This window comes from Astyanax mexicanus, chromosome 19 (assembly GCF_023375975.1).
Source record: "Astyanax mexicanus isolate ESR-SI-001 chromosome 19, AstMex3_surface, whole genome shotgun sequence".
Taxonomy (NCBI): domain Eukaryota; kingdom Metazoa; phylum Chordata; class Actinopteri; order Characiformes; family Acestrorhamphidae; genus Astyanax; species Astyanax mexicanus.
In genome coordinates this window covers 8569938-8586872 of record NC_064426.1, presented here as the reverse complement: position 1 = coordinate 8586872, position 16935 = coordinate 8569938, and the positions used below count along the sequence as shown (strand labels likewise).

The 16935-nt window shown below is 34.4% G+C and overlaps 2 gene segments (V, D, J or C); both read left to right on the top strand.

Moving 5' to 3' along the window:
• The first annotated feature begins 2240 nt into the window (after positions 1–2240).
• Positions 2241–2895, top strand: LOC125784490 (immunoglobulin heavy variable 4-61-like). The segment is given in 2 exon segments: positions 2241–2388; positions 2492–2895. Coding segments are annotated over 2 exon segments (444 nt in total).
• Positions 2896–7096: 4201 nt separating this feature from the next.
• Positions 7097–16935, top strand: part of LOC103038942 (Ig gamma-1 chain C region, membrane-bound form-like) — a 76555-nt gene continuing 66716 nt past the window's right edge. Inside the window, 6 exon segments of the C gene segment in view lie at positions 7097–7211; positions 10020–10295; positions 10416–10697; positions 11386–11700; positions 11800–12093; positions 13273–13424. Of these exon segments, the coding sequence occupies positions 7097–7211; positions 10020–10295; positions 10416–10697; positions 11386–11700; positions 11800–12093; positions 13273–13424 (1434 nt within the window).

Below are 16935 nucleotides of genomic sequence, written 5' to 3'. Positions count from 1 at the left end.
GCCCATACTTTTGCAAATTTTGGCTTAATGCATATTGCACATTTTCTGTTAGTACAATAAACCTCATTTCAATCCTGAAATATTACTGTGTCCATCAGTTATTAGATATATCAAACTGAAATGGCTGTTGCAAACACCCAAATATTTAGAACTAAAATTTATTAAGATTAATAGGGGTGCCCAAACGTTTTCATATGACTGTATGTTACAACATTAAACACAAAAAGAGTATAAATAGTCATGGTTTAATAACCATGCAATTCTCATGAAAATATGATTGAAAATGGCCACAAGTAATTGTCATTTAAAGATATTTGAAAACATCACTTTTGGACAAAACCCTTTCATCTCCACAATTGCAACTTCACAGCCGAAGAAAAGTCCTTCTTGACTTTCAATATAAGTCAATGTATTTGTTTTATGTCAGGTAATTTTGAAGCACTTCAAACATTGGTCCAAAATCAGTTAAAAGGTGCAAAGAATGCATGTCAGAATCTCAGAATCATTTTATGTCATAAAGTAAATAAAATGGACAATGTTTACACATAGCAGTAACAATATATATGGCCATAAATAAACCGCATTCTATATTTACAAGACATTACTGGACCACTATAGGCCAATAACCTCTCAGATTATTTTCAGTATGTAAGCCAATAGACAGCCACGACTGCTGATCATCATTGTAGACTTCAGTCACCATAAAGCATGCTCAGAAACACTCTCAAGATCACTACATGGTGCTGCAGACAACTGTGGCACAGCCAGAATTTTAACTCATAAGTTATTATTACAGTTGTTATTTTAGTGGAAAAAAAAACAAACGTAACTGCAGCAGAAATGTTGTGAATCTATTTAGTTATAGAGCAGATGCTGATTATCAGTCATCATCTGTTAGCCATGTATGATTACTGTTATTGGATTTAGGCAAAACTATTAAAAATAGGGTAACACTTTATAATACAGCCCGCATTTTAGAGGGTGAGTATCAGTACTTACAGAGGAAGAATGGTAAAACACTGTACACTACATAATAAAGCCCACCACTCCCTGTTGTTTCTGAGTACTTGTTGAGTAAATACTGTGTACTTATAGAGTAAGAACAGTAGAAATGAGGTGAGGTGTGGGCTTATTAACCGTTAATATAAAGTCTTGTGGTTTCTGTGTATTAATGAATACATTTTCTTTACTCCACCCATGTCTATCTGTTTATCTGCTCCACCCTTGTCATTTTAAAAGCCTAAATCAATTCTTCATCTTCTCATACGTTTAGGGAAATTGCAGGTTCTCCTGTTCTTTATTTTTATTACACGAGTAGGACTCCATAAGTATTTTGTATATACTGATTCCCAGAGAACAGTTACACTATAAGTGTTGGGAAAGTACAAGGTAAGTTTCAGAAAGTTACCTAGTTGTTACACTCTTGTTCCTGGTTGTACTTTATTTATACGTACAATTAAAGTACCTGTAGGACTTGTAGGTAAGTATTTTAAATGTACTGGTTCATCCAAAGAAGTTACACCATAAGTAAAGGGAACTTACCCTCTAAAACACGGGCTGTATTATAAAGCGTTTCCAAAAATAGTTGCAAGAAGGGCATTTATGAAAAAAGGCAATTTGCTGTAATAGTAGTTCACTGCTATCTGCCATGTTTTATGAACAAGTCACTTGAAAATGCACAACAGAAATATTAGCATGGCAGCAATAATTGTTAGAAATGTGTGTAGAGATGAACAAATTACCAGGCAACCAGTACATAGTAAACAGTTTACTGTATTAAAATAGTACCAAGTGGAAAAAATTATTTGGTGGATGACTTAATTATTTCCTTTATTTTATTTACAAATAAATTATTATTAATATATTTTGTCATAAAATAAATTTACTATGAGTTCAAATGAGCTTATGCTGATACAACCTTTTTAAAAGCTTTTTCAAGCAGCAGAAACACAAAATCAGGACAACTAAAAATAATACACAATAAATAGCACGTTGTCATATTCTTCACCTAATCCTTGTTTACCATTTTCTCTTTGCCATTTGTTTAATTAGTTATGAAATTTTAGGCAATACATATAAATGCAAGCTTTTAAACTGAAATACGATATATGGTACATTCACTTTACTATTTGCACAGTACACAGTACTATTTGCACTTTCTTTGCACTTTTTTATTTTCTTCATCATCTCTACAGTGTTTTAAATAAACAGTATTTGCCATGCAAAACTGAACACCTCCCTAAGCAAACATCCTTCTTATATAAATATAAAAATGACCTACCCTGAGCATCAGCTGCAGAGTTCATGTGTGTGTGAGAGAGAGAGGGGTCTATTGATGTGCATAAATCATGCTCCTTCAGTTTCTGGTGGCTCTTGCAACTGCAGGATGTAAGCAGCGGTAGAAGTTATAAAGAGAATTCTGACCAAAAGCTTGGTCCATAAACAAGTCATATCTTATTCTAATGTTATTCTATGTTATTTTCTTTCACAGATGCTACGAGTGCAGTTGAGCTGAAGCAGGATGCGTTTAAGCATGTGAAGCCCGGTGAGTCGTTCACCGTTACCTGTGAAGTCTCAGGATACTCAGTGAGTGACAGCAGCTACACCACCGACTGGATTCGACATCCACCAGGAAAACCAATGGAGTGGATTGGAGATTCCTCAGGAAGCTTAAAAGATTCACTTAAAAGTAAATTCAGCATCTCCAAAGAAGAAGACACAAACAAAGTCTCATTACAGGCACAAAACCTGCAAACTGAAGACACAGCGTTATACTACTGTGCCCGGTACAGAGACACAGTTAGACAATGCAGCATCCTCCTCCCACAAAAACATGCAGACTATGGGCGGAGTAACTGTGCGCCATCTGCTCTGTTGAACAATAGACAATTCTAAAGCATTAAGGTTAACAGGATCAACTATAGCTATTTAATGGGCAGGTTTAACCATAATATAATTTTGCACCCACTGCTGACACAGATGTGCAAGTGCAAACAAACACACACACACACACAGTTGCAAGAACAAGTATGTTAAACCTTTGGGATTACTTGGATTTCTGCATAAATTGGTCATAAAATGTGTTCTGATCTTCTTCTAAGTCACAATAATAGACAAACACAGTCTGCTTAACCTAATACCAAACAAAAATGATATGTTTGCATACAGGTTGACCCTCCTTTGGCAGCAAAAACCTCAACCAAACGTTTCCTGCAGATCAGACCTGCTCAACAGTCAGGAGGAATTTTGGATCATTCCTCTTCACTAAACTGTTTCAGTTCAGCTATAATATTCTTGGGATATCTGGTGTAAATTGCTCTCTTGAGGTCATGATGCCACAGCATCTCAATTGGGTTGAGGAGGTCAGGAATCTCCAAGCTGGATTTTCTTCTATTAAAGCTGTTTGGTTGTCGATTTACTTTTATGTTTTGGGTCGTTGTCCTGTTGCATCATCCATCCTGTGTTGGGCTTCTGGGCAGACAGACGGTCTTAAGTTTTCCTGCAAAATGTCTTGGTAAACTTGGGAATACATTTTTCCGTTGATGACGGCAATCCGTCCAGACCCTGCGGCAGCAAAGCAGACCCAAAACCATGATACCCCCTCCACCATGTTTCACAGTTGGGATGAGGTTTTGATGATGGTGTGTTGTGCCTTTTTTCTCCACACATAGCGTCTCTTCCTAAACAACAAAAAGTTTTCTTTCATCTGTCCACAGTAAATTTTGCAAGTAGTGCTGTGGAACATCCAGGTGCTCTTTTGAAAACTTCAAATGTGCAGCAATATTTTTTTTGGACAGCAGTGGCTTCCTCCGTGGTGTCCTCCCATGAACTCCATTCTTGTTTAATGTTTTCCTTATTGTAGATTTGTCAACAAAAATGTTAGCATGTCCCAAAGATTTCTGTAAGTCTTCAGCTGACACTCTAGGATTCGTCCTCACCTCATTGATCATTCTGCATGTGCTGTGCTCTTGCAGTCATCTTTACAGGACTTTACCATGCCTAGGGATAGCAGCAGCAACAGTGCTGAACTTTCTGTATTCGTAGACCGTCTGTCTTACCGTGGACACATGAACATCATGGCTTTTAGAGATACTTTTGGAATCCTTTCCAGCTTCATGCAAGTCAACAATTCTTGAACGTAGGTCTTCTGAGAGCTTGATCTTTTGTGTGAGGCATAATTCACATCAAGCAATGCTTCTTAGGAACAGCAAACTTAAAACTGGTGTGTGTTTTTATAGGGCAGGGTAGCTTTACCCAGCACATCCAATCTCATCACATCCTGCTTCCAATTGTCATTAGCCTAGGGGTTCACATATTTTGTCCACCCTGCACTGTGAATGTTAGCAAGTTGTGTTTAATAAAACTACTACTTTGAACTACTTTTTGTAAAGGTTGCCGCAAGCATGTTCGAACAGCATGTGTGGTTTTTCAAATATAAAGTAAAATCTGATCTAATTCCCAAGAACTACAAGAACAGTAAGTGAGTTTTAACTGTGCAGATGATACAAAATAAAAACACTGAATTTTGGCAATAAAGGTGAGCAAAATATTTGAATGACCATGCTTCACTGAACCCCTGTGCAAAAAGACACAAAGTCACTGTGTAGTTCTTGGCTGAGTGCATTTAATGTAACGATGGCCACTCATTTTTCTTTAGTTAACTGATTGATTCTTGCCATAATATGAATTTTAACAGTTATCTAATAAGGCTGTCGGCTGTGTAGTAACCTGACTTCTGCACAACACAACTGATCGTCCCAACCCCATTGATAAAGCAAGAAATTACACTAATTAACCCTGATAAGGCACACCTGAAAAGCATTTCAGGTGGCCACCTCTTGAAGCTCATTGAGAGAATAACAAGAGACAAAGCAGTAATCAGAGCAAAGGGTGGCTATTTTGAAGAAACTAGAATATAAAACATGTTTTCAGTTATTCCACATTTTTTTGTTAAGTATAAAACTCCACATGTGTTCATTCATAGTTTTGATGCCTTTAGTGAGAATCTACAATGTAAATAGTCATGAAAATAAAGAAAATGCATTGAAAAAACTTTTGTGTGTATATTGTAAATAGTGTGCTTTTTGCTCTTCAGGATCGAATCGATCCACCCCACTCCCCTACAGATGGGTATATAATATATGTATATCAGGTAAGTATTACAGATAGCTTTATCAGGTATGTATTACAGGTAGGAATATCAAGTAGGTACTACAGGTAAGTATTACACGTAAGTTTATTAGGTAAGTATTACAGATAGGTATTTCAGGTAAGTATTACAGATAGCTTTATCAGGTACGTATTACAGGTAGGTATATCAAGTAAGTATTACAGGTAGGTATATCAGGTAAGTACTACAGATAAGTATTACAGGTAGGTATAGCAGGTAAGTACTACTGGTAAGTATTACAGGTAAGTTTATCAGGTAAGTATTACAGTACATATACTGATGGTGATAAGCCGTTATATTGGCCTCATCACAAGCACGTTAGCTTCTCTGATATTGGCAGATGGAAACTCGGCCGAAGGACGAAACAGGAAAGGGAAAAAAATTAATGTGAAATTGCAATGTTTGTTGACTGATCTATAATGAAAACAAATCTTACATTGAAACATTAGTCATAATGAATAATTAATTAATAAGAGCCCAAACACATAGTCAAGTTATCAGTCAGAAATCATCTTGCTCCATTAACACTCACTTTTGGCTTCATAAAGCGCCCTTCATAAGACTACTATTTAACAGTAAATTACCACACAATGTGTGGGAGACTAGGGTTCAATTCTTTGTCTGTGTCACAATTCCGCACTACACCAATAAGAGTCCTTGGGAAAAACTCCTAACACTAACACCTAACATTGGCTCACCTCTGTAATAGAAAACATGTAAATTAAACCCTAAATCAAGCATTTCTATACTAAATCCGAGAAAATAAATGAATGCATGAAAAAGTTTTAATATTGTGAATCAAGAGGTCTAATAGGATTATGAATAGGGAGTGGTACTTGAAACATAGAGCACTGCTAAACCAGACCAAGAGGTTTTTGCACAAGTGATCAACACGGTGTATGACTACGTCGCACAGTGGAAAATCGCTGTACAAAAACTCAGGCTCAGTGCAATCTAACAGCCAACTAAAGTGTGTTTTTTACATCCTGATCACTCAAACAACAAACTCTTGTTTTATAAAGAAGTGTGGTGTCTTGAGGTGAAAGTAATTACATGGGATTTTTTGAAATTAGTAATAAATAAATAAATAAACAGAGTTTAATAAAGTTCTTAGGATAATTTCCCGTAAACGAATAACGTTCTATAATAATCATATAATAAGATACATTATATAGGGAAACCTTAAGCGCATTGCTCACCATACCCTGTAGATGGCAACAATGTAATGTGATGGCATCATTTCTTCTTCAATCCCCTTGTTATTGTTCGTCCATTTCTCAAATAAAATCTCAGTATAATTATCTGCAGAATAATCTTAATAATCTCAAGATAATTATCTCCTATTTATTATAATTAGTTTTTTTTGTTTGGGTGGCTGCATAATGTTTCAATAAAAAATGCATATATATATATATATATATATATATATATATATATATTCTATGAGAAAGACGTACTCGTTTTAAATTATGAAAATATTAAAGAATAGCAAATATTTACAATGTATATGAACACACTAACAAAGCACTGAAAAATGCTATTACACCAGTGAAATATTGATAATTAAAACAATAATAAAAATGAAATAGTTGTGACTAAAAATATATATATCTTACCAATGAAGACACAATGTTTGTTTATCCACAGTTTTTCTGGAATCCAGGTGAAAACAGCAGGTCTGAGTTTTTGTCCTTCACTATATCACTGTGTGGTGGGCTATGGGGTGGGACACAGAGATACAAACCCCAACAAAAACCCAGTCAGTCATTGGCATCCATGTAAAACAATGTTAATCTCATAGTTCAAAGGCATTAATATGTTATGCTGTGCCAAATATGTCATTCTATAGGAATCCAGCCTGTGTTTAACGCAGTGTTCATCCAACTGCATAATTTTTTGCTATAAATAATTTGTAAGAAGCTTCAGATGGTCTTGGACAGTGAACTCTCCTCAGGAGGTTTTTGTACAGCTGATAGGAAAAAATTGATCTTTTGTGATGCTTTTGACTACTGGGGGAAAGGGACCCAAGTCACCGTTGAAGGTAAGTTTAAATTCAGTTACTATTGATCCGATTATTCTCACGGGTTATTTTAAACCTGAGTGGGAAATTTTAAGTCTTTTAAGTTTTTTTTCTTGATGTAAGTCACAATATTGGAAAAATATGGATCTAGGCAAGCTAGCTAAATCACAAAACATCAACCATACAAAAGGCTTTTAATAAATTACATGTTACAAAATGGAAAAATTGTACTTAAAAAAAGTGTAGGAAAAGTGTGGTGTTTTTTACTATACAATTAGTCATTACCTAAAATGTATATATAAACTTAAATATACAAGTTAAACAGAGAATGTAAAGTATAATTCTTAAGTTTTAAATGAATAAACATACAAAACAATAAACTAAGTGAACTAATACTTTAAACCTAAAAAGAAAAATGGTAAAAAAGTCAATAAAAGACAAATAATATGTCTTTAAAATATTACAAATAAAAGATACAGACAATAAAAAGGAAATCTGACCATAAAGTATTTTATTAAAATTTTCTATTAAATTATTAAAATATTATTATTGTATTATTTGACAAGAATTAATCAGTAATTGTGAGTAATGTTCAAAACAAAATAGAATATATTTAGAAATAACATTAATGATAAACGAAAATAACTGAATACTGAGACCATGTATTTTTATAAAACAAATTTAATAAAGACTAAGCGTGTATCATTCCCACAGTCAAAAAGAAGACTTTTAGGATAAAAAAAAATGCCTGCTGTCTATAAATTATTATTACATGCATAAAATAAATCAATAGTTGTTCTAGTTTACAACTGTATATTTTCACTTACTATCTTTTAATGCTAATACAGGTTGTAAATTATCTGCTGATTATTATTATTATTATTATTATTATTATTATTATTATGTTACAGCTTACTGTTTAAATCTTATGTATAAAACATTTTTTAAATAATAAAATACATAGATAATTTGTTTCATTTTTGAAAAAATATATAATTCTGCAGCTTTACTACAACTAATCGCTTTGCACCTGGAACAACTTTTGGGAATATAAAGTATAAAATGGCAATATATTATAATAAGTCTAGTCAATAAATAATAAATTATAAATAACAAAAAATAATATATAATAATTATAATAATAATTAAACTTTTTTTTGAAGATTAGAACATAACATGATTAATACAGAGGTTATAAAACACTGCCATTTTTTTTTTCTTAAAAATTGTAATGATTTTTTTGAGCCATTAAAAGAACCACTTTAAGGTACATTGACTGCATTCCCCGATAACCAAATGTCTTAGATGTAACTTTAAAAATTGGCACTTTTACACCTGTTTTACCAAAAGCCTTTTTAGTCTCCAAAGTTAGGAGCGATTTTAACTACTATGTTATGAAGTTATGAAGGTTTTCGGAAATACACGTCATTTTAAAAATGTTCTCAAGTGTTACAAAATACCTAGAGTTACGAAAAGTTACACTTGCTTTGAGTTTTGATTTGGCAAATGCACCACATGTTTGTAAAAGAGATGTGTAAGTGTGAAGAATATTTCAAACAGTACAGGGATGGGTTTCCAGAAAGCGATCAATCTTAACGAATAACGAACAAACTAACGAATGACGTGAGTAAAGAACGAGTCAGTTCTGTGAGTGTTTCCCAAAGAGCTTCACAAAGCAAAAAATAACAAACAAGTTTAAAGTTTAAAGTGGAAATACATTGTGTTGTGTTGTAATTCCAGGACTGGTGGACATTGTGCAATAGGTGCGTGCATGCCACAGTAACAGTCTGGTTACAGAACACGCAAACTTGGAAACAGCAGATTGCTTAGACTGTGAGCATCATCTGCAGGAATTCATTGCAGCATTAATGTCAAAAGCTCTACCATCGCTAATCTTGATTTTTATTATTTATTTGTGGGTTTGATTGGTCAATTTCAATATGCCCAGTTAGACTACAAGCCACAGACAAAGTTGGCATTATAATATAATATAATATAATATAATATAATATAATTGATTTAACCACAGAAATAAAAAGGTTTAATGTGGTTTAAGGTGTTGAAGCTTTCGGGAATCCCACCTCAGACCATTTACATAAAGTTTTAAAAAGATTTTCAACACTGTACAAATCACTTTTACAGAGATGGTTCATTTTAAAGTGTTTCTTATGTCACTGAACAAGGAAGCCTTTGTAGCAACCTATTTGTAAGATTTTAAACAGAGCGTTTATGATTTAATCTGTGTCTGAACTTTAAACAAATATAAAAGCAGGTCAACTTAATAGAATACATAATTTCAGAGCATTAATAAGTTAATCAAGCTTAGTTTAGACAAAAGTTCTTAAAAACTTACATTTTAATCCTGCTTTTGTTAGATATTTAGTTGGGCCAACTCAGAAATGTTAGTGTATAAGCTAAAGCTGAAATTTGAAAAGTCTGACTCCAGACTATGGACAGCTGTGGTTTTAATGTAATTTAAACTTCTTAGCTCCAGAATCTTGACAAACAGTCATGTTAAAGATTGGGCCACCATACAAAACAGTGAAACCCTGTACATATACACATGTCTGTGTCCAAAAAAGAAATAGCTTTTTTTATATATAGTATAATTTTACAATTGTAAAGTGGCACAACAGTCTAACTGCCTGCTCATTTACAGCATATTACAAAAGGTTTTAGGCTCAACTCAATATGTACTGTTGACTTAACTGGGATGCAAAGGCAAAAGAGGTTTAGTAGATCTAGTAGGAGACTAAACTAAATTGAGTTTATCCAAAAAGTACTTCAGTTCTGTTTTCAGTTTAAGTGTATAATTGTGTTCCATTTCAGGAAAGGAAATGCCCCTGTCGATCTTTCCTGTCACGGAGTGCCCTAGTGGAATTCAGTTCCAGATTGGCTGCATGTCCACTGGGCTTCAAAGGGACTCGCCTTTCGAGTGGTTTGATAGCAATAATGTCAAAATCACATCTGGCGTTGTTGAGTTTCCTGCTACACCAAGAGACGAAGCTTATGCCAAAATGAGTTTCATCACAGTGAAAAAGGAAGACTTTAACAACGACAAGTATTTTAAATGCAAAGTAGGCAATGGCTCAGCTACCATACCAGGTAAAAATTATTATTATTTATTATATTTTTTGTGTCAATGACATTTCTCAGAATGTTTTTCTTCTGTTGATTTTGGAATGTGCAGTGATGATAAAATGTAACCTGTGTGATGTTTTACAGAGACAAAAACACCAACCGTTAATCTGGTAAAAGTATCTGAGGGTGAATCCGTCATGTGTGTGGCTGAGGATTTCTTCCCAAAAGACTTCACTATAAAGTTAAAAGAAAATGACCAAGTAGTTCCTGGTCAGGACTGGCCAGCCACTCGCAAATCCCCAGCATTGCACTATTCAGCTGGTAGTCTTCTAAAAGTCAATAAAACTTTGTGGGACAAGAACGTCAAATACAGCTGTGAAATAAAGCATGGGACTGAAGTAATCACTAAAACACGATCCTTCACAGGTACATGCAATTTCATAAAGATTATATGGTTACAAGCATTACCAAAAAAATAATATACATTAAAAACCAGCCTTTGTTGATGGCTGGTTTTAAATGATCCTAGATGGCCTTTACTAGTCAATGTGATTCATGACAAGCTGGATACCTCAAATGCTGGTCAGCTTATTAAACTGTTGGTAAGCCAGTGCCAAGCCACATGTTACAAAGATAGATGTTGCTTGGAGCTGTGATATTAGCACTTGTATTAACATACATTAATCATGGGCAAGAAAGTCATGGCACTATTGGGCTTTCAGTGTTTTCCTTTTACTGTTCTTTTTTAAGGCAGAATAAGGGGCATCATACATCTTTGGTTTTTTTTTGTTTGTTTGTTTTATTTTGCTAACACCACCATTCTTAACAGTAGGTACAGTATTCTTTAGGTACAATGCCTCACTTTTGCTCTTATAAACATTTGGTCACTGCAGACAAACAGTGACTTTTAGTTAATGGCAGGCCTATTGGTTCTTGGCTGGTCCCTGACCATTCATACCAATAGTCTCCCAGTTGAGGGTGACAGTTAAGGTCTTCTAGACACTAGCAAAATGCCTACAACTCCACCTACACTAATCTAAATGGGTGTATATACATTTTTTACACTGTATTTTTAATTTCCTAATTGTATTCTTCTATTGTATGTATTTCCTAGGTACATTCACTGTGACAATTCACCGACCTGTTGCAAAGGACCTGTTTATATACAAAAAAGCAAAAATACAATGTGACATTACTGGTGGAAACAAGATGGAAGTGGAAGGGGCACAACTGTCATGGAAGTTTCAAGGCAAACCTGTAAATGCTACACACATTACCAGTGATGAGGTAAAACAGACAGAAGAACTATATATCAAGACTAGCACCCTGACCCTTGATGAATCCGACTGGTTTTCGGGTGCAGAAGTTGAGTGCTTCACCAAAAGGGATCAAGACACAATCTCTAAAAAAGCTAGCATAAAACATGGAGGTGAGTGTTTTGGATGCGTAATAATGATTAATTAACTATGACTAATTCATATTTGCTTAACTGAAATTGGGTTTGTACTTATAATTGTTCTTCTCCTAGATGAAAGTTGCTCCGTTCAGATCTACACACCTAATGATAATGTGCCAAGCGTGGAGAAAATCCCTCTTGTGTGTCAAGTCAACAGCTCCAGTCTTGGCGACGTGTATATCATGTGGAAAAAGAGCGATGGTTCATTTGTAGAAGGGACCATTACAGCCGCCGACAGTGGAGGCAAATTCGTTTTCAGCTTTTTAACTGTGACCAGTGAGGAGTACAACAACGTCATTACTTGTGCAGTCAAACATGCCAACATGAAGAATCTCAACTCCCCAAAAATGGCAACAGCATCTAAGAGTAAAGACAACTGTCCTAAATGTCCTGTGTGTGAAGATTGCTAGATCAAGCCTAGATGACCAGGAAGTGTCTCTGGCAGCTGTATCTGGCTGATTGAGATGTTTCCTGTAGTTTAGCTAAATGGTCTGGGATGATTTTTGTCCTGATGCTTCCTTTTTGTCCTGTGTCATGTGTATCTCTGTGTTCACTTGATTTGTGCTTTTTCTTGCCATTGTATTGTTGCATGGGCCATGGCCTAGAATCCATATCAGTCCAAAAGAACCTAAACTTCCTTACTGCTGAACAAAAAAATATGTCCCTGTGATTGACATTGAAAAAGAGAGTTTTTTTTTCTTCAATAATAAATAAAAAAACAAACAATACTTTTGCTTGATATGTCCATGTCTGGCCATGTTACTATGTGTTATTGTGTAGGATGGATGTTGCTCTCCTCTGTCTTATGCATTTGCTGTTGTTGTTTTGTTGTTGTTTATGAACGGCTCTTGTTTAGCTTTTACGCTTGCATGATGTAAGATCATTTCAGGTCTTTTATAGACTTTAATTGAAATTATATGCACTTAGTATCATATTTACATTATTCTGTTCCTGCATTTCTTTAAATAATAAATCAGCATGATTGCATTTGACCTCATATAGTCCTGAATCATGAATATTGGTGTTGTTTTGTCTATTTTTAAATGTCCATCATTGCCTTAAATGTAACCATTGAAAAAAAAACAATGTCTGAATGCAGATAATTGGAAAAATATGTCTTCACTGATTTTTATCTTGACTAAATATTTTGTACAGTCTAAATTTAGTTTGGAAAGTGCTAAAACATAACCATAAGCCAAACTTACATGTTTCCGTGGGCTGCATATTATTGTGCCTTGTTCTGTGCTGTATGGGCTTTACTTGTTCTTGTGAGTGACCTAGGCATACATAATTATTTGATAGTTTTAGCTCTGTTTTCAAACTGTTCAATCAACATTATTTTTGTTGGCTCTGCAGGCAGATCCTGGAATTAAACAATATTATTATTTGCATAATTTTTAATTGTAAGCATGGATATTTAATATATAATTTAAAAACATCTAAATATCAAGGGTTATACCATTTAATTCATTCATAATTTTACAACCCCAACCAGAAATTATGCAAAAAAAAGATGAATAAGTAATATTTTTGTGTGTGTTTTAGAAGAGCCTTCCGCACCAGACGGATTGTATGTAAACTGTGATAAAGACTCTTCAGAGGAGGATGACTACAACAGTTTGTGGTCCACCGCCTCGTCCTTCATCTTCCTCTTCCTCTTCACCATCGTCTACAGCACTGTCCTCAGCCTCTCCAAGGTTAAAACATAGTAAACTGTTTTGCTTGTTTGTTGTTGTCTTTTAAATTCTTTGCAGCTTACCTGATTCTTTTTATTTAAAATATGATGATTTTTGTTTGTTTTTCAGATGAAATAATAAGCAAATGAAGATCACCTGGAATTAAATTAATATTGTTTTTTGAAATACAATACCAGTCAAAGATTTAGACACAACTTTCATTCAATGTGTTTTTCATTTTGTGTGTATCATTCATCTTTATCTATTGATATTTATTCCTATGGTGCCCCTTTTCATTCCTATGTACTATCTCTGAACCCTTTTCTCTATACATTGTAAGGTCAATTTAAGTGTGTAAAAATAAAATGACAGAGGGAATTTTGCTGTGCTTTAGTAATTCACAATTTTAAAACCTCTTTTGAGTATTTCACTTTGTGGAAAACCTTTAACCATTTACAGATGGTGAGATGGTGAAATTATGGTGAGAAACAGTTTTTTTTTTTAACTCAGCACCCTTCAACTCTGACCAAGACAAACAGATTATGAGATATTCATTTTTGAATATAAGAGCCAAGAACCATTTGGGAACCTTTATTTCAAAGAGTCTACCAATAAAAATACGGTGAAATTCTATACAATCTAACTAAAGACAAAACAATGAATAGAGCAGTAAAAAAGTAAAAACATCTGCATTAGTCAAAAATATGTGTAGGAAGTTCAGAGATGGATCTGTTTTGCCTTTCTGAGCACAAAGATGAAGTGAGAATGCCTGGAAAGCTTTCACACTGTTACATTTTTATCAACTGAAAGAACAGAAAATAAATTTATTTTATGTTTTCCAGTAAAAATAAACTTTTAAGATCCTTCACACTTTGTTAATGTTCTGAAGGTGTTAGGGTAATGTGCTATTTAAGGTCTAGAACAAATGTAACACATTGATTATCAAGGAAAAGAAAAAAAGCTAAAAGCTGTTAACACAATTAACACAAGTTAACACAAGTCATGTATCCCTGCCTCACACAAACAGATGGCAAAACCAACCAGCAAATAATAATAGCTTGCATAAAGTTAATTAGTGTTTTTGTACCTGCAATTAGTTTCATAATTTTTTTGGAAAATTAAACTACAAACTACAATATATCTGCTGATCATACATACAGTAGACCTAAATCATCATAGACTCCAGGTGTCTTCTATTCTCCAAATTAGCATCTATTTAATCTTCAATCAAGGAATGTTTCCCTTTTCTTCCTGGTCAAGTTTGCATTGTATTATGTTATTGGGGGAATTATTAGGCTTATGGCAGAAATACCACACACTCCCAAACCCACTCTTGAAAATCCCCCTGTAACAAAGACTGGACAGAGGAACTGGGGCAAAAACATTGACAGGGTCTGGCACAAACACAGTGACAGGGACAGGAAATAGAAATGGGAACAGGGAAGCAGACAGAAAAGGAACTAAAACAGGAACAGATACAGGTACAGACATAAACATAGGTAAGTGCCTGAGACTGGCAAAAGTCTGGGGTAAAGTCTGAGAGGCCAGCCTGGGTACAGTTCTTGGGGTCAGAGTAGGGGGTCTTGGGGCTGGTCTGGGAGCACACATCCTGAGAATGTGCATAGTTCTGGGAGTAAGTACAGAATATGGAGGCAGGAGCAGCTGACACTGCATCCAGGGTTAAATACCTTAAATCATCGTTCAACAAATTGTAATTCTTAAAAAAAATCAACATATTCTTTCAAACATATTCTGTCAAATGAGAGTTTTTCATTTACACAGAAAACTCTCCTGAAAACTGTTTATTTGGACGAGTAAAGTGCTTCAGTTTATTTACAGTAAGCTTAGATTAGTGGGGTTAGCCTTCTCAGCTAGCAGTTCATCCCACATAGTGCAAGAATGCGCAGACTACAGTCCAATATACTCATTTCTGAACAGCGAAAAAGCTAACGCTGCGGTTAGCAGCTAATGCTAATGCTGCTCCAATGCTGGTGCTAAAGACTTCAAAAACTTCACTGAAACTCCTCTATAATTCTTTAAAACTTTAGCGGAGTGGCTTCACTGCTCCTGTTGAAATTCATATAGGGCGCACTGGATTATAGGACACACTGTAAATTTTTGGGAAAAGTGCAAAAAATACAGTACCAGTTTTTGGGTCTTAGCAAGCACAAAAACTGTAAAGTGTTGAGAACATTTTTACACGGAGTGTTTTTTTTTTTTTTTTTTTAGTAAATGTGTCGTTAAAATCATCATCAAAGTAATCATCAAAAAAAAAAGTCATCATCAAAAATCAAAGTAATGTAATAAAGTACTGGAAAATAGGCAATCATCAAATCATAAATTGCACCATTTCTACTCACACATTATAATAACCTGTGTATACTATCACACATGAGGAAATAAGAAATAAAAAAAAATGAAGATTAATTAACTAGATTAACTAATTAGGTGGTGTGTGGTCACAATGAGTCAAATAATTTCTTCACTGATAAAGATATTTCGGTAACACTTTATAATTCTGTTCCATAGTTAATAGGTAACTAAGCAGGAACTAAGCAGTAACTAAGTAATAGTGCTGCATTAACACCTACATATTTTGTATTAACTACCAGGGAGTACTGAATAATTACTCAGTAGATAGTACTGAACTAATGATTACAGTAGTTCACTATTAACTCCACAATAATTACTGAGACTTACATAGCTTCTGGAGAACTACTTTTCGAATTATGTCTTCTTTATAGTAACTTTTAATTAATTACTGCTCAAATCAACATTAACTACTCAGCTGAAAACCATTTTATGCGCACTATTAGGATAATTACGGTAATTTCACAGCAGAGGCCGCTCTCCTGGTTCTCAGTGTAAATTCTCTGCTGCTGCTGCTGCTGGATGAGGATTAAGAGAAACTCTGCTGCTTTCATTTTTCTGTATTTGACTGAAAATAAACAAGTAATCAAGATATTGAGATCTTTTCCAGCTTATTTTACCCCCATATCGGACGAGGACACTTTGTGTGTTGTTAAACTGCTGTAGGATGTGTAGTTAGCGTTAGTTAAGTTAGCTAGTTGATGTGTGTTACTTAGCTAGCTAAGTAAGCTAAGTTGTGTGTGTAGTTAGCTTTAGCTAGGTAAATTATTTGTGTGTTAGTAAACTGGATTATATGTGTGTTAGTTAGCTAGGTTCAATGCGTATGTGTGTTAGTTAGCTAGGTTAAATGTGTGTGTGTTAGTTAGCTAAGTTAAATGTGTGTTAGTTAGCTAGGTTAAATGTGTGTTAGAAATAGTAATTATTTACAATGTTTCTCACTTTTGATACTGTAACATGATCTGCAGTAACTCCTAAAGAAGAACACAGTAACTCCTCAGTCATTAGTAACGGTTACCATGTGCTTCTGTTAACTCCCGAAAATGAAGACAGGGACCCTTAATTAATTAGCTAAAAAAAACACACAGATGCCTAGTCCGTTTTCTAACACAAATATTTATTAATTTAAACATGATTTCCCCCAGAATAAGGATGGACACAACCT